The sequence below is a fragment of the Meira miltonrushii genome, assembly GCF_003144205.1.
Source record: "Meira miltonrushii strain MCA 3882 unplaced genomic scaffold FA14scaffold_1, whole genome shotgun sequence".
Lineage (NCBI taxonomy): Eukaryota > Fungi > Basidiomycota > Exobasidiomycetes > Exobasidiales > Brachybasidiaceae > Meira > Meira miltonrushii.
In genome coordinates, this window is record NW_020289943.1 from 443,466 (window position 1) to 459,410 (window position 15,945).

A 15,945-nucleotide genomic window follows, 5' to 3' on the forward strand; every position below is an offset into this window, starting at 1 on the left:
ATAACCTTCACACTAGGAATTTGATTGTTGAGCATTGTCTGTTTGTCTTCTCGATAAAAGTCTTGCTTTCGGGGCATTAATAGGTGGCGAAATAAAAAATGGAAAATAAACGCGCCGATTTATATAGACTAATCTACCTTTTTGAAGACCATCTCATGAAAAAATGGCCGATGACGATGATCGGATAGCAAAGAATGATGAAGAGAAAGTCGATCAGGGAGAGAACGATAAAGGAGACGAAAAGACAAAGACAGATGGCGATGAGGTAGTGAACGAGAAAGGGAAGGAAAAAGGCAAATCGAAGGAAGTCCAAGATGAAAGAGAAGAGGTCGATGACGAAGCTGGAGAGCAGAAGGATGATAATCCGAACAAGGACAATGAAGTAGACAATGAGAAGGATGGAGGAGAAGAGACAGCGAAACAGCACGACTGGCAGGCGGTATGGGATGCTACAAGACAAGCATGGTACTTTTGGAATCAGGTCACACAAGAGACAACATGGGAGAACCCATTGGTGAAAGAGGGAAAGAACGAAGAATCTGCCACACAAGCCGACAGTGTACCTGCCAATGAAAGCGTGGCTATTTCCATGACATCAATGACAGACGAAGAAGTTGCTCAAATGGTTGGAATCGATCCAGATTTGGCTTACTTGGATCCAGTCATGTATGCGAACGAAATCCATCAAGCAAGAATGGGTAATGGGAATCCTACTTCAACTTCTTATCGATCTCAAGGAGCCTTTGATAATCGAACAGGAAAGTTTGTTTCACAATCCGCTCTCAAACAAGGTGCAACATATGATCCAAGTAGATTGTCACATGCCAATCAAGCTGATCGACAAATGGGCGCATTTTTTGATGTTGAACAATATGAAGATCAACGAAAGAGAGAGCATGAGAAAGCCCAACTTGAAACAGACGAACAAGGAAGAATAAAAAGACAAAGACCATCAAAGAAAGAATTGAAGTTCTTCAAAGAGCGGGCAAAAGAGAAGAAAGCATCGAAACATGCTTGGTTAAGAAATTGATGGCAGACTGTTTGTATGTATCATAGTTTCATTTGTACTTTTATCAATTCAAAGAGTGAAACCAGCGGAGAGTGAATGCATGCTGACTAATTATACATCATTGTCACCCTTTACCCGCGAAGAGCGATTGGGATCCATTCGTCGTCGAAGTGAATAAATGCCACAAAAGATAGGAACAATCTCATGCAAAATCTATTGTATGTATTTCAAATAATACGGCGAGATAACTGTCTAATTCAAATCAAATTTCTCATTCTTGCCGGCAAACAAAAAAAAAATAAAGCTCAAGTGAAAAGAATACTGCTCTTTTGCCAAAAGTCTCACTAGTGGCGCCATCCCGTTTAATTGCAGGCAGCAGATTTTCATGCAAGAACTTCTTCTACACTGCTTTTACGCCCCTTTTTCCCTTGGGGTAACTAGACATAACGCATACATCAATGCAAAACTTCTCATTAACCGCCATCTTTGACACTGCTTGGCTGGGCTGCTGTCGGGGGGCGAATGAAGTCCGAATGAGAAATCCTGAGAAATCCTTGTGACCTAATCTGTGTGAATGTTTAAGTTTTCCTTTTGTACCACCACAAACGGCACAAATCTTAACTTTGTGTTGTTTCATCATAATTATCCAATATGGCCATTACTACAACTCAAGGTGAAGGCGAAACAGGTGTAGTCCGGGCTGGTCCTGATCAAGTACAAAGGCTTCCGCTTCAACATGAAGATGAAGAAGCAATGGGAACAAGCATAAAAGATGATAAAAGTGTAACCGATGATGTGATCACAAATGCAGAACCACCGGTATTCGCGCCTGATCAATTCAATCCACGTTATGAAGCAAAACGAAAAGAGATTTGGGCTTATTATTCTTACGGTGTTGCAAATAATGGCTTGGGCTTGTTCAACTTTGCTCCGACTGCTTTTCAAAATTTGTTATACATTGCCGCAGGTGAAGATGAAATGTTATTGTTTGCCGGTCAAATGCGTTCGATTGAAGAAATCGTTTTGTTGTGTAATGGTATCTCTTGCGCTATCAATGTCGTCTTATTCTTGGCAATCGGAAGTTTGGCAGATTTCGGTAATTGGAGACCGTTCATTTTGATGTTTTGGACAGTTGCCGCTTTTGGTATCTCTTTGGCATGGTTAGGCGTTCATGAAGCATCAAAATGGGAAGCAGCAACGGGTTTGTACATCGTTGGTTTGATCATTTATCAAATGTGTTTAAGCTTTTGGACCGCAGCTTTTCCTGGTTTGGCAAGAAATACGCCCGAGATGCGTGAAACGGCATCAAAATACGCTTCGGGTGAGATTGATCGGGAAACGTATGATCATGAAGATATGATGCAAAGAAATCGAATCAGTAATATCTCCTTCACTGTGCAAAGTGCAGTTGAGATTTTGATTTTAGCCGTCATTGTTGGAATTATGTTTGGTGTTCATGTCAATGATGGTCAAGAGCAAAACAATCGTGGTTTGAGTATCTTGATCGCTTTTGCAGGTGGTATTTGGGTGTTGGTTGCTATTCCTTGGTTCATTTTCGAAAAGCGTAGACCTGGTCAACCTTTACCGCCAAACACAAACGTTTTCACTGCAGGATTATTGCAACTTTGGACTGCAGGCAGAGAGATTGTTCAATTGAAGCAATCTTTGCTGTATCTCTTTGGCTACTTCCTTCTTTCTGACAGTCTAAACACGACGGTGACTGTCATTGGAACATTGCAAAACACGATTGTGGCGTACAATACGCTCACTTTGACATACGTCTTATTGGTCGGTATCGCAGCTCAATTGGCCGGTATTTATGGTTATTGGGCCATTCAAAAGCACTTTCAACTTTCGACAAAGACGATGTTCACTGCCGTTATGGTGGGCATCATCTTACTCGATGGTTGGGGTTTCGTTGGTATTTTCACGCAAAAGTTCGGTTTCCATCATTTGTGGGAAATTTGGGCTTATCAAGCATATTATGGGTTGTTCGTTTGTCCTTGGTACGCTTATTCACAGACTATGATCAGTGAAGTCACACCACGAGGAAGGGAATTCTTATTCTTCAGTTTGTTTGGATGTTTTGGTAAAGTTTCAGCATTTATCGGTCCAATCGTAAGCAGTGCAATCATTCATCGAACGCCAAACAATTCTTCAACGCCATTCTACTTTTTATTTTCACTCACAATCGCTTCTGCGTTTATGTTAATCTTCTTTTTAGATTTGAAAAAGAGTAGAAAAGAACAAGCATTATTCTTGGCAAAACAAGGTGAAAAATTAATTCATCGATCGTTGTAGAAGAAGGAAGGACATTGTATGTATGTATTATCTCTTTATCTGTGAATACCTTTGCACTATTCTTCATTGTGTGTGTGTTTTCCCGTTGTGTTGTTGTACCAGATTTAATTTCGGCAATCACGGCTTTTTGAAGCTTCTATTTCTTCGGCGCCTTGTTTAAAGCGGGGTAGAGATTGCGCTAAAATCTTCTCCACTCTAAGAATACATGCTGTTTCTTTCGCTCGAACCTCCGGATCATGATCGGAAGCGGTATTTGTTGAGTGTCCAGTGACCGTAAGAGGTATCACTCCGACCATCATCCAACACACGCAACCCTTTTGACAATATGAGCGGAAAAATCAAAACAGCTTTATTTGATAGCAATACGTTCAAATTGGATCAACATTATCCACGTCCATCAATCGCTCATGATGCAAAGCCATTTAGCAAGCAACCATTAACGGCACTCTATTTGATACTCTACATTCCATTCTTGCTGATCATCGTTCCAATTTATGCAAATCTTCGATGGGTATATTTGCGTCTGTTTGTTCCCACAGCTCCAAATTGGTCTCTACTCAATTTCGTAACAGTGTATCTTGTCCGACATACAGTATGGTATTGGTGGTGTACGACAAAAGGCGGTTTACGTGGAATCTTTCATGCAAACCTAACTGAACAACAAAGAAAGCGAAGAAGAGCTTGGTTTGGTGCAATGCCGGATGAAATTCAACCATTTTCACTGGAAGAATTGGTTGAACCTATGCGAAGTTGGGCAGTAGAAACAGATGCGCAGGATTTGCAAGGTACAGTACCGATTTGGTGGATGGGAGACAGAGGTAATGCATTGAAGCAATCAAAAGCGAAGAAAGATGAAACTTTGCTGGTCTATTTGACAGGGTGAGTATTGACCGTGTTCCATGAAAGAATTGCAAATCGGCTTACTTCATTGTACTTTACGCAGAGGTGGATATATGATCTCAAGCTGTCATCCTGCTGTACCTTTGGCTCATCTGATGCAGCATGTGATGAAAGAATTCAAAACCAGTAACTCAAAACGTTTACCAAAATCGGCAGTAACGGTAGAATATCGTAAATCCGGAGAAGCTCCAACACCATGTGCATTGATGGATTGTTTGGCGTTGTATAAACATTTGTTGGAAGATTTACGATTTGATCCGAATAATATTGTCATTATGGGAGATTCAGCAGGTGGACATCTTGTCAATTCTTTGATCAGATACGGACAAGATGCAGATATACCCACACCAAAAGCTGCCATCTTTATATGCGTGAGTATGCATTGACGGAGTTTGAATTGTCAACTGACACAAATTATCCTTCTTAACCCCACAGCCTTGGACGGAGCAAGCTGGAACGATTGTAGAGCATCCGTGAGTATTGACTGTAGGAAGAGCTGGACGAAAGATTGAAAATACTAACTTATGCTATCTACAGGCACTCATCCTTTCAACGCAACAAACCTTATGATGTTTTGAGCGACAATTTTTATCACATGTGTCGAGACACATTTGCGATGCATTTCAAACAACCGAATAAAACCCTTTTGGACGTTTATTTTAGTCCTTGCTCCGTCTTAGGAAAGGTAACCAAGAACGGCAAGCTCATCAAGGAAAGCGAAGAAAGTACAATTTTTCAAGATTGGCCAAAAACGTTTGTGATTGGATGTTATGGAGACATTTTATTTGATCAAAGTACGGAAATGTATAGGCGAGTACTTTTGAGTAAAGAAGCGGAAGGTAAAGCCACAACAAAAGAAGAAATTTCTTTACATTTGATGGAAGGATCACATGATCCATTCGTTGCCCCGTCTTTCGTTTTTGCAAAAGAGAGAAAAAAAGCTTTAAAGGTCCTATGTGAATGGGTTGCAAATTCTTTGTAGAATATTCCCTTTTTAGTGCAGGGGTGGGTCTCATAATCTGCTTTTATCCCGGTCTGCAAGTATGTTCTATTCACTTTATTCAGCCCAGTCTATCATGTCAGCAAATGTGCGTGTGTGTGTTTGTGTGGCCGATTGTGGGGAACGGTGACCGACTCGGAGGCGAGATAGTAAAGACATGCAAACAAGAACAGGGAATTGTCCCGCCGTGAATGATTTCTTCTTGATTAATTCTCCGACAAGAGTAAGCATGTTTTGGTCTAGATTTCTTTCAGTCCCCATCTAGTGTATATATTTGTTAACGTTTTTTGTTTGTTTAATTATTGACACTCATTGAATTTTTGCATATGATTGCGAACGAATTGAGTTTTAAATTACAAAAAAGGTACAATCTTTGTATTCGGAGAATTACGAAAATCTAGGCATTTATTTTACTCAATGTAGAAAGTATCCCGATTCCTAAACCCTTGTTTGTCTGAGCCTACGGTAGAGAAATACATTGACCCTAATCATTCATCCGAAAGTGGAAATTGGTGGCTTGTGGAAGATCTCACATTGTAAAGGGTGCAATTGGGCAGCAAGACGCGCTTATCCCCACACCCACACACACACGCGCATCATCATAGCGTGGGGTCATACACTATTGTGGGTGGTACCTGATTCAAATTTAATTCTCCGTTTTCCAAATCATAACAAAATCGTATCATACACTTGAAAGTGCCGAGACAGTCTTTGATCAAATTAGATCACAAACAATGAAGACTTCATTTCCCTAACAACGAAATGGTAACTCGGCTCAGCTATCACCTCCCATTGCAGACCTACTTGTCTTAGCCTCTGAAAAATCGTTCGGTTTATGGTATTGAAATCAGTAGTAGAGAGGGACAAATCGTACGTTATGAGACTTTTATGGCTTGACTATCCATGGCTTACCACACTTGCAATAAACAAGAAAAGAGTTCTTCTGGTCATAAGAGCAGGGCTTATATCCAATACCAGTTGGAGCTTTGAAAGGTATAAAAGTGACATGTTTTGAGAAGATTGTAATGCCACTCTTCCCATCAAATACATCACTTCTCCTCCTCTCATCACTTTTCACAGCCTCGCCTCTCATTTCACCACTAAGATACTGCAACAATGCGTTTCAATGCTCCTCTCCTCATTGCGACCGTGATGGTTGCCGCTTTGGCTTCCTCGATTACTGCCACTCCAACAAGCTTTGAAGGTGACTTGATGGAACGTTCATCTGGTCTACAAGAAGAAGGCATACAATTTGAAAAACGTTGGACAAACTTAAGAGACGGTAAAAGATGTTCAAAGAGTAAACAATGCCGCAGTAAAAATTGCGCTCGCGCTCATTGTCGTCCAAAGAGACATAACGGTCATGGATGCTATAAAAATGCAAATTGTTATAGTGGCAGATGTCATAACAAAAAATGTCGTTCAAGAAAATCAACACATCATCATCCCCACCCACATCCTCATCCAATAGTCACAAACACGGCTACTGGAACACCTAATGAAACACAAGGTGGTTCAACTGCTACCGTGACACAAAGTGGTGCCACACAAACCGTGACTAATACGGCTACAGGCACTCAAGCAACTCCCACAGGTACAAACGGAGGAGGTTCAAACCCGGTAAACTCTGTTGTTAGCCAAGTTCAAAGCGTTGTCAGCTCTGTTACAAGTGCAGTCCAAAGTGCTGCTTCTGGTTCAAATCCCATTAATTCTGTTGTCAGTCAAGTTCAAAGCGCTGCAAATTCTGTAGCCAGTGCAGTACAAAGTGCTGCATCCGGTTCTAATCCAGTCAGCTCTATCGTCAGTCAAGTTCAAAGTGCTGCGAACGGATCTCCAGTAAGCTCTGCTGTCAACGCAGTCCAAAGCGCTGTTTCTGGTAACAATCCAGTAAGCTCTGTGGTTAGTCAAGTCCAAAATGCTGCATCTGGCTCCAACCCGGTGAGCTCTGTTGTTAGCCAGGTCCAAAATGCTGCTTCAGGCTCGAGCCCAGTAAGCTCTGTTGTCAGTCAAGTCCAAAGTGCAGCTTCAGGCTCGAGCCCAGTAAGCTCTGTTGTCAGTCAAGTCCAAAACTCTGCTTCTGGTTCTAACACGGTAAGCTCTGTTGTCAGCCAGGTCACCAACGCAGTTGGCGGTTTGGGTCATTAAGCCTCCCATAAACGAACAATTCGTGCATTTCCACCACGATTCATAGACACAATCGAATCGATCATCCTCTTCTTCTTTTCTGACTCGCTAATCTGGTATATATGTATTCATTTATACAATGTCATCATTGCCCCTTAGTGTACGCTATTCGAGCTGATTGATATCACTAGCTTTTGAGACGAATTTAGCCCGGGATCTCCAGCCAAGTCCTTCAAATTTGATCTCTGAGAGTGAATTTGTATCTGAAGACGACTCCGGAGCGAATGCTGCTAGATTGAGGGCTACTTCCACTTTATAAGCTTCTGGCCCTATCAACGGATTATCCAGCTCAAAATCAAAGCTTTGAACCTTGTCTTCTGTTCCTACGGCGAACCACCAATCCTGACTGTGATTCTTGAAGAATTCCCATGAAGGGCTCGTCTTGTCAATATCGCTTTGTCTGGTAGACTTGCTGGCAAGATAGTCTTCTGCATCGTATTGAATAATGTCAGCCTCAGGTGCGAAGATGGAAGGGGAAGCACCGGGCTCAAATTCTGCGAGTTTGGATGTGATACCGCTCATCGTACTGCCGATCTTGATTAGCAAATTAGAGAATAAGATTGTTTGTTTGTACGTCAAAGGCTTTTTTGACTTCCCACTCGGATGTTGTAAGAATGGTACCTCTAATTTGCATTCACTAAAGCTTAATTTAGGCAACCAATCCGGTCCTGGTCCGGTAGACATTTGGTATCCCAGTTGAAGTACGACAAGATGGTCTTGTTTAGAATCGAATTTGTTTGCTGCATCTGCTTTGAGAACTGCTTGTGTTACTGATGTGGGTATATCTGAAAATGTCTTTTCTTGTTCCTTTTGCTTTACGGATTCAGGCAAGAGTTGCAAAATTTGTTGACGTGGAAGATGGAATGCTACGATGATAACATCGTATGTGCCAGTAATAGTTCCCATAATGTCGAGTATGGCTTGAGTTTCAACCAGTATGATGGGAAGAAGGATAGCCAGTAATGTGATAAGCTTTTGCATCATTCACCTGAATGAGAGATGGTGATGATGACATGATGAATGCATCAACGTATTCTCCTCCACTATAATTGTATAAATGCATTCCAAAGCTTAAATTAATTTTTAGTCTCCTGATTCATTCCAACGGGCGCACGGCCTTAATTTCCCGTTCCACTTTGCCGAATCTTGTTTCTCCTCTACCATAGCAATGGCAATCAAAGTTCAGGGCAATTTTAACTTACCTCCTGTGTCAGGCATTCAAGCTGACAAACAGTACGAATATCGTATAGCATGCGCTCAAGTATTACCATCCGAGAATGGAGTTAAAGGAGAGGGTGGATTGGATAAATTGGAACAATATGCAAAAGAAGCTGCTAAACATGAAGCGGATGTAATCGTATTTCCAGAATACTTTTTAACAGGAGCAACACATGATTCATGGCATGCAGTACGGGATACTTATGCAGGCAACAGCCCACAATCACCTATCGATCCTGACGATGATCCTGAACACTTTTTAAGCTTGATCGGAGATATTGCAAAGAAGAATGATATCGATATCGTGGCAGGAACAGTGGTAGAATTGGGAAGTCATCATATCCCACATCGAAATGAAGAGCCAAATGACGATGATGACGAGAATGAGACAGACAAAGAACATGATCAGAAGTTGTTCAATACGGTATACTATATTACCAGATCTGGAGAAATAGCCGGTCGATATACAAAGAGGGTAAGTGGGTATTAGAGGGGAAGTCTGAACATGACTAATCAGGGCTATTCTCATTCGTCTTTTACCAGAGACTTTGGCATCCGGAGCGATCCGTTCTATCTCCTGGTCATGAATTGCGGCACGAGGCACCAAGGACGTTTGAAATCACTACTCGCAACGGAAAGAAATTAAGTGCTGGCATAGCAGTTTGCGTGAGTGTTTTGTTTGAAATCCTTTCTGCTCTCTCGTTCGTCTCACTAATCTTCTATTATCTGCAGTGGGATCTTGCCTTCCCAGAAACCTTTAGAGAAATGTTTGATTTACCGCCTTCTTCTCATTCGTCCAAAGCGCCTTTGATAGGACCCGATGTGGTGTTTGCACCTACATGTTGGTATGCTACCGATGCAGGCAAAAAAGGGCTACGATGGAATCCTGAAAGTGAAGCAGCCTTGCTTGATTCGATGTGAGTGCTTAGAGAGGCAAAGATTAGATAAATATTTAACCCAATCTCGATATCCCCCTTGCAGATGCTTGACAAGAGCAATCGAAAACGAATGTGTGTTGGCGATGACAAATATTGCCGGACCACCTTGTCCTCCCGATAAAGACCCGAATTCGCTTTCAGAAGATGATGCGATCGGCGTTGGACGAACGTGCGTTTGTGCACCTTTTGCAGGTTGTGTTGGACGTGTGGAAAGTGGTGATGAAACGCTATTGTTGGCGGCGCTCGATCTGCGAATCTTACAAGATGCTCGTGATATCTATCGTGTTCGTCATGATTTACGAAGTGCATGGTCTACAGAGCAAGCCAAAGTAGATTCACGGTGACGGGAAGTGAACTGAAGAATATCTATTGAAATACGATGTAATGGTTACGGAATGATGAAGGTCAAAAAGAAGTCAGACCAGCTGAAGTCGTTAGAGCTACAGACAGAGCTGTCATAACGGCTGTTTTGATAAGAATTTGAGCCAGCTGTAGCTATTCTACTTCTACTGTTTGCTGATGTTTTGCTCTTTATGAGCTTCTTCATGAGCAGCTTTAGTCTTTTTTTGGTGATCACGATGTATATATTGACTTTTTCTCGCTTGTTGATATGCATATCTGTCATTTGCATTTTGTTCACCTTGCGCCCAATAAAAAGTATGTTCTGCGGTCTTGCGGTGTTGATCAGATAAACTTTCGGCTTCTGCCGCTTTTTCTGAATGACTTTTCGATCCCGAACCTGCCTCTTTACTTGCACATGCCGCAGGAACTAAGCCGATATACAAGGCAAAGAAGGCGTAGCTAATAAACAGCATCTTGAAGAGTACGCACATCCTAAAAGAAAGACGTCAAAGAGGAGTAAAGTTAAGCATTTTCCGATACTTTTTCATGTTCTTACACATATGAATTCGTCCTCTTGACCACGATTTACGAAACAATGTACGCAAAGGCAGTGCACCTATTCGAATGCAGTGTCGTATCACGCAAGGATACACCGAATAAGCACTTGTGTTTTATTTTGGTAATGACAACAATGATATCTTCAAGGGGATCCCGTCACTTTTTCGGTCGCGAAGAGAATTGTGGTTTACAAAGAAGAGAGAACTTCATTAAAACAAGATCCAGGATTTATTGAAAAATGAAATTACAACGATGATTCAATATCCGTTATAAGTCACGATTGCCGCAATACACATGTCGATTCGATAGCAAAAGATTTTATTTAGGTTTACCGTCATTGTCCTTTTTGCGAGCTGTTTTTTCATCCTTTGCAACTTGAAGTTGATGTGACATATGTCTTGCATGCGTTTCTGCTGCTTGTCTAAGGGCATACTTATCATTTTCATTTCCGGCAATCTGTGAAAGGCCAATTGTGTAGCCTGCAGTTCGAGCATGTTCTAGAGACTTTCTCGTTGCTTCTGCCCCTGCTTCTTGAATGCTTTTCCCTGACCCTGATCCTCTTTCCTTACTTGCGGGAGCAGCAAAAGCCAGGCTACCGTACAACACAAAGAATGCAAAGGTAAGAATCATCTTCTTGACTTTGTCTCTCATTATGCATTATGCTAAAAGATATTCCTTAGAAGTTGATAGAGAAGAAGCCTAAAAAAGATTAACACATGGGTATATAGCAATGATTGAGGTAGCAGTGTATGTACACAAAGATCTTGACGAAAGTGTTGCACCTTCAGCTACAAATTTGCTAGAAGAGCAGACCTTCACGCGGTGCTGTCGTTGTGTTCTCGTTTTGGACTACATCGCCTTTTGCATCATCTTCAGTTGCTGTGCTAGGAACATGTCTTTCTTCATCCACATCTTCTCCCAAGGTTAGTTGTGCTATACTTTGATGAATCGTTTGCTCCATCATTGCGTATTTTCCTTGATCTGCTAAAACTTGCTTACGCATTTGTGATGGGGTAGGTAAAGCAGTATAAGGTTGATTTGCCTTTCGAACCGAGGTTTGAGAGTGTGAAAGGGTTGTCGCTCCTTCCGATTCTGGAGGCGATGCATATGCATCATAATGAAGAGGCTTAGGTGCCATCCTTTGCTTTGACTCGTGTGGTGCGCGATCATCATTCTTGCTTTGTCCACTCTGAGAGAAAAATTCTTCTATTCGATCCAACGTGGACAGCAAAGATGCTATCTTCATCCGCTCAGCAAGATCTTCAAGCTTGCCACTTGAGACGCATGTTGATAATTGGCCCACCCTTGTTTTGATTATCGTTGATTTTGAGGATTCTGCAATGTGCGAGAGTGTCAACATTGCTTCCTGCGCTTCGTCAATACCACTCAAAGATGCCAATTTGATACATGCAATCATCATAGCTTCTTGCAGTGCAGCATTCTTGTCGCCAACCAAAGGCAAAATTTCAGTCAAATCCCGCAGCATTTCCCGATGAAGGGATCGGAAGGCATCGTCCACGTTCTGTTCTAGCGCAGTGCAAACCAGCGTAGATATAAGCAAGCTATACGTTGGAGAAAGCTCCATCTTTGCTTCTGATGCTTCTTTTAGGATTGCTGCGATTCCTTTCGCTGCATCTGCAGTATACGCTTCCTGGAAGTCTTGGGTTACTCTCTCAATCAATCGATCATCCAAAAATCCTGATCTGCTCTGTACTCTTAACAGAGAAGCCATCGTTGGCGAGTATATTGTAGAAATCGAATCTCCTTGCTTTGCATCGCAGAGGCATTTTAAAGTTTCACAAATACGTATAGAGAGGCTAGACAATTCCTCTTGCGATTTTGAACCTTCTTCAGCTGCTTTCTTCAATGCATCCAAATGTGCCGAAACGATACCTGTGTCTATCTTGCAAAACAGTCGCAAACATCGAATGCGTATCGTAGCATCTGCATCACTTAACAAAGACATCAATGATTGCATGTTTTCCTCCGATAATTGTACATCCGAATCTCCCAATTGCCATCCAAATGGAAGGAGAGCGTCCAGGACGGATAGGGCGAGTATTCTTCTGTTGGCATTGCGAGACTGTAGATGGCCTATCAATACTTGCCAAACGTCTGCGATCGTCCCTTTCCAATCATCTTCTGCGGAGGAGGACCTCACGATGCCCAAGAGACGAGTAAGCTCAAGGAACAAAGGATTGTCTCCTAAGACATCTTTGCATCCTGTTGATGCCCAATCGATGACTGTCCCACAAGCAGCTGCAGTGACCTGTGATCCTTCTTTCGATAGTTGTTGTGACAGATTCTTTGCAATGTAAGTTTTCATACCCGTCGATGATTGATTGTCATCCAGTGACACTAGCGTAGAGACGAATTCGTCCATCGAAATCACACCTTGGGTCAACGCAATTCGTGATACTTTGACCAAAGATCGTTTGAGGCCCTCAATGTCCTTTTTTGATCCGATTTTTTCGGATGATCGAGCTTTCTGCTTCCCATTTCGCTTCACACTGCCAGTCACTACATCACGTACACGTTCATAAGTTGCCCTCGTTATGCCTTGATCCTCTTCTTCTTCTCGATAGCCGTTCAATACAAACAATGCTTCTATCGCCAATGCTTTTATACGATCATCTTCGTGCGTGATGAGATTTGAAACCGGCCCATATAATGCTGGCACACAATCACTTCCACTTGGTGTTCCTTTGACGATCGAGCGTAAAGCAAAGTATTGGCGAGCGCGTTGAAGGCTTGACTCTCCCTCTGATTGATTCCTTTTTGTGCTTGAGTGGGTATGTGATCCTAAATGTTGTCTGATCGTATTGAGCACGAGCAAGGATGATGTTTGCAATTCTTCATTGGGCGAAGCAAATGGTCCGATCAAGAGAGCAAGAGTGGAATAGGCAATCTGTAACCTACGTGCATATTGAGCAGTTGCAAGAAGATGCAAAGTCGGAACGAGAGCAAACGAGAGATTGAAGCTAGTGGCTGTTGTCAGATCATCAAATGGGTATACTTGGAAGCAATGCAATAAAACCAATAATTGGGATGCAATTGTCGATTCAGAAAGTGTGGTTGGCTCTTTGGATTGCAAAGTTGATCGTACTTCCTGAATGGTTTGTTGAATGATTTGATCTGCTTGTTTTGACGTCTTTGCTCCTTCCAACCTCTTTACGAATGCAAAGTGCACTCTACTCGTCTTACTTTCTAGTAAAGTGATGCCTTCCATCACGATTGTATGAAGGAGAGAAAGAGCATATATAGTTAAAGGCCGTGCACCAAACACAAGCACCTTAAGCTAAAAACCACGGATTTCCGACCGTAAACGGGCTTGCCTTGCCCTGCATTTCTCACTGCATTAAATTTAATTGACCTCTCTCGTGCCGAATTCAGCTTAAATGCCTTGCCGTTGGGTTGCGCTAATGGAATTCAATCTTGCATACTGCAAATTTAACAACTTTCTCTCCTCATCATCATCATCACCATCCTCCTCCTCCTCCTCCTCCTTCACAATGGCATTCGGTATGAGTGCAATGACCCGGCTGACTGCTTTCATATCCTTTTCGGTGGCATTGATTGCAATAGCCAGCTATTTCGACCTTCCACCTCTCGTCAATGGTCAACAATTCGCAATCTTTCCTCCGCCTGCAACACCAACCTCACCTAATGTCCTTGGTGGTCCTCCTCCAGCACCGGCTAATTTGACAATCGCACCATTGCCAGCACCCCCAAATCCTGCAATCGGTACACAAACTACTACAGTCGGAAATACTCCACCAGAAGGTGTAGTAGCAGGCATCCCCGTTCCAGCAAATTTGTTAGGTCTATCGTTGGAATTGAGTGTCGCAAATGACTTTGTTGGTGACAAGATCGGTGAACCTGCATATCAATTACTCAACTACCTCAACAGTATTCGACTGCGTGCCGGACGTGGAGCTCTATTGCGAATCGGTGGAAATACCCAAGATACAGCAATCTTTAATCAAAGTTTCACAGGCATCCTACAGAAATCCGGTGGGGGATTCTCAAACGGCGTTCCCATCACACCATCTTTGGAGTATGGAAATTTAATTTTCGAATTGATCGATCAAGTTGCAACTGCTGTTGACAGTGAAGTGATTTGGGGTGTAAATATGGTGAATTATACCGCACCTTTTACAGTTCCAATGGTCAAAGAGGCACGCGATGCTTTGGGCGACAGCCTTTCGTTTTACTTGGTAGGAAATGAACCTGATCGATACGAATATACCGGCAGACGTCCGGCAAATTATACGATCGCAGACTACCTTAGTGAATGGGGTGATTTGACAGAACGTATCACTGCTGCCGATTATGCAGATAATCCGAAACAATTTGCCGCTCCTAGTGTTTGCTGTAATTGGCAAACCCAAGAAGTTTTGAACGCTGGTATGTTATCCAATTATTCCGATAGATTAGCAGCCATTACTGCCATTCAATATCCTCAATCAAGATGTTCATCTACTGCGCCTTACACAGCAGATGGGTACATGAATCAAACGAACATCAACGCATTTTGCACGTATGATGCGGATGCTGTACAAACAGCAGTGAATTCGGGCATTCCTTATGTCCTGGTGGAAACAAATACTGCTTCTTGCATCGGTATAGTAGACGTCTCCGATACATTTACTGCCGCTATTTGGAGCGTGAATATGGCCCTCCAATTCGGATATCGTAATCATTCCGGTGTTCTGTTGCATAGCGGTGGTCAATCTACCATTTACAACACATTCACGCCCCCGGCATACAATTCCAGCAATCGAATCGTTTCTGCCAAAGCTTGGAAGACAGGACCAATCTTTTATTCTACTTTGGTGGTGGCAGAAGCCTTGCATCCCTCAGACGGTAAAGCGTCAGTTACGATTTCTGATCAATTGATTCAATCAGATGTTTTGGCGGCTTATAATGTTTACGAAAACGGACAGATTGCTAAACAAGTCTTTATCAATATGATCAACGATCCATCTGGAGCGAATAACTTCAACGTGCAATTCCCACAACCATCTAATCAACCTGCTTCAGTGGCATACAAACTCTTGGTGGCGCCTACCTTGGCTGAAAAAGAGAATATCACTTGGGCAGGACAAAGTTTCGGATGGTGGTCAGAAGGAATTCTTGAAGGCACGGAAACAGTACTTCAAGCACCATGCAATAACGGACAATGTACACTTAGCGTACCGGCACCTGGTGTAGCTTTGGCTTTCATCAATCAGGCTTCACAACCAGAAGCCACAATCACTTCAACAGCTTTCCATCCAGTCGGAACGCAAAATCCACAGATCGTATTAGACAGTAATGGTGAACGTGGACGCAGAGGTGGCGCAACGAGTCGAGGAAGTGCGCAATCTGCAGCGATGTCCCGGTTCACCATTCCTTCCGTACATCATTGGACTGTGTTCCTACTCAGTGTTGTTGGTCTATTTTTGCTATCGTGAGATCATGATGGCAAAAGTCAATCTTTCTTTGTATTTGTA

The 15,945-nt window shown here is 42.5% G+C and overlaps 10 protein-coding genes across 10 annotated transcripts; 6 read left to right on the top strand and 4 right to left on the bottom strand.

Moving 5' to 3' along the window:
* The first annotated feature begins 60 nt into the window (after positions 1-60).
* FA14DRAFT_4696 (uncharacterized protein) lies at positions 61-1,271 on the top strand. Its single transcript, XM_025502395.1, has one exon. The coding sequence runs from the start codon at positions 164-166 to the stop codon at positions 1,028-1,030; it is 867 nt and encodes a 288-aa protein (XP_025356915.1). The 5' UTR covers positions 61-163; the 3' UTR covers positions 1,031-1,271.
* Positions 1,272-1,762: 491 nt separating this feature from the next.
* Positions 1,763-3,310, top strand: FA14DRAFT_116654 (uncharacterized protein; the record flags this gene model as incomplete). The annotated part of the gene is made up of 1 exon (XM_025496188.1): positions 1,763-3,310. The coding sequence occupies one exon, from the start codon at positions 1,763-1,765 to the stop codon at positions 3,308-3,310; it is 1,548 nt and encodes a 515-aa protein (XP_025356916.1).
* A 222-nt stretch (positions 3,311-3,532) lies between these two features.
* FA14DRAFT_159075 (alpha/beta-hydrolase) lies at positions 3,533-5,477 on the top strand. The gene is made up of 4 exons (XM_025498041.1): positions 3,533-4,189; positions 4,254-4,581; positions 4,646-4,683; positions 4,748-5,477. The coding sequence occupies exons 1-4, from the start codon at positions 3,636-3,638 to the stop codon at positions 5,190-5,192; spliced, it is 1,365 nt and encodes a 454-aa protein (XP_025356917.1). The 5' UTR covers positions 3,533-3,635; the 3' UTR covers positions 5,193-5,477.
* An 849-nt stretch (positions 5,478-6,326) lies between these two features.
* Positions 6,327-7,355, top strand: FA14DRAFT_175928 (uncharacterized protein; the record flags this gene model as incomplete). The annotated part of the gene is made up of 1 exon (XM_025500626.1): positions 6,327-7,355. One exon carries the CDS (start codon positions 6,327-6,329, stop codon positions 7,353-7,355), a length of 1,029 nt encoding a protein of 342 aa, XP_025356918.1.
* Positions 7,356-7,497: 142 nt separating this feature from the next.
* On the bottom strand, positions 7,498-8,300 carry FA14DRAFT_186820 (uncharacterized protein; the record flags this gene model as incomplete). Its single annotated transcript, XM_025501538.1, has 1 exon — positions 7,498-8,300. The coding sequence occupies one exon, from the start codon at positions 8,298-8,300 to the stop codon at positions 7,500-7,502; it is 801 nt and encodes a 266-aa protein (XP_025356919.1).
* Positions 8,301-8,507: 207 nt separating this feature from the next.
* FA14DRAFT_169600 (carbon-nitrogen hydrolase) lies at positions 8,508-10,219 on the top strand. Its single transcript, XM_025500216.1, has 4 exons — positions 8,508-9,087; positions 9,156-9,278; positions 9,345-9,529; positions 9,594-10,219. Exons 1-4 carry the CDS (start codon positions 8,563-8,565, stop codon positions 9,892-9,894), a joined length of 1,134 nt encoding a protein of 377 aa, XP_025356920.1. The 5' UTR covers positions 8,508-8,562; the 3' UTR covers positions 9,895-10,219.
* Positions 9,976-10,575, bottom strand: FA14DRAFT_4831 (uncharacterized protein). Its single transcript, XM_025502402.1, has one exon. It carries the CDS (start codon positions 10,381-10,383, stop codon positions 10,057-10,059), a length of 327 nt encoding a protein of 108 aa, XP_025356921.1. The 5' UTR covers positions 10,384-10,575; the 3' UTR covers positions 9,976-10,056.
* A 193-nt stretch (positions 10,576-10,768) lies between these two features.
* Positions 10,769-11,101, bottom strand: FA14DRAFT_152053 (uncharacterized protein; the record flags this gene model as incomplete). Its single annotated transcript, XM_025497500.1, has 1 exon — positions 10,769-11,101. One exon carries the CDS (start codon positions 11,099-11,101, stop codon positions 10,769-10,771), a length of 333 nt encoding a protein of 110 aa, XP_025356922.1.
* A 148-nt stretch (positions 11,102-11,249) lies between these two features.
* FA14DRAFT_186822 (uncharacterized protein) lies at positions 11,250-13,679 on the bottom strand (the record flags this gene model as incomplete). Its single annotated transcript, XM_025501539.1, has 1 exon — positions 11,250-13,679. The coding sequence occupies one exon, from the start codon at positions 13,677-13,679 to the stop codon at positions 11,250-11,252; it is 2,430 nt and encodes an 809-aa protein (XP_025356923.1).
* Positions 13,680-14,235: 556 nt separating this feature from the next.
* FA14DRAFT_115618 (uncharacterized protein) lies at positions 14,236-15,783 on the top strand (the record flags this gene model as incomplete). Its single annotated transcript, XM_025496117.1, has 1 exon — positions 14,236-15,783. A coding segment is annotated over one exon (1,548 nt), but the record flags the coding sequence as incomplete, so codon positions are not given.
* Between the last annotated feature and the right edge of the window lie 162 nt (positions 15,784-15,945).

Coding starts and splice junctions, on each gene's coding strand:
- FA14DRAFT_4696 (XM_025502395.1), top strand. CDS start 164: ATGGCCGATGACGATGATCGGATAGCAAAGAATGATGAAGAGAAAGTC.
- FA14DRAFT_159075 (XM_025498041.1), top strand. CDS start 3,636: ATGAGCGGAAAAATCAAAACAGCTTTATTTGATAGCAATACGTTCAAA. Junction 4,582..4,645: donor AAGCTGCCATCTTTATATGC/GTGAGTATGCAT, acceptor TTAACCCCACAG/CCTTGGACGGAGCAAGCTGG. Junction 4,684..4,747: donor GGAACGATTGTAGAGCATCC/GTGAGTATTGAC, acceptor TGCTATCTACAG/GCACTCATCCTTTCAACGCA.
- FA14DRAFT_169600 (XM_025500216.1), top strand. CDS start 8,563: ATGGCAATCAAAGTTCAGGGCAATTTTAACTTACCTCCTGTGTCAGGC. Junction 9,088..9,155: donor CCGGTCGATATACAAAGAGG/GTAAGTGGGTAT, acceptor GTCTTTTACCAG/AGACTTTGGCATCCGGAGCG. Junction 9,279..9,344: donor GTGCTGGCATAGCAGTTTGC/GTGAGTGTTTTG, acceptor TATTATCTGCAG/TGGGATCTTGCCTTCCCAGA.
- FA14DRAFT_4831 (XM_025502402.1), bottom strand. CDS start 10,383: ATGTGCGTACTCTTCAAGATGCTGTTTATTAGCTACGCCTTCTTTGCC.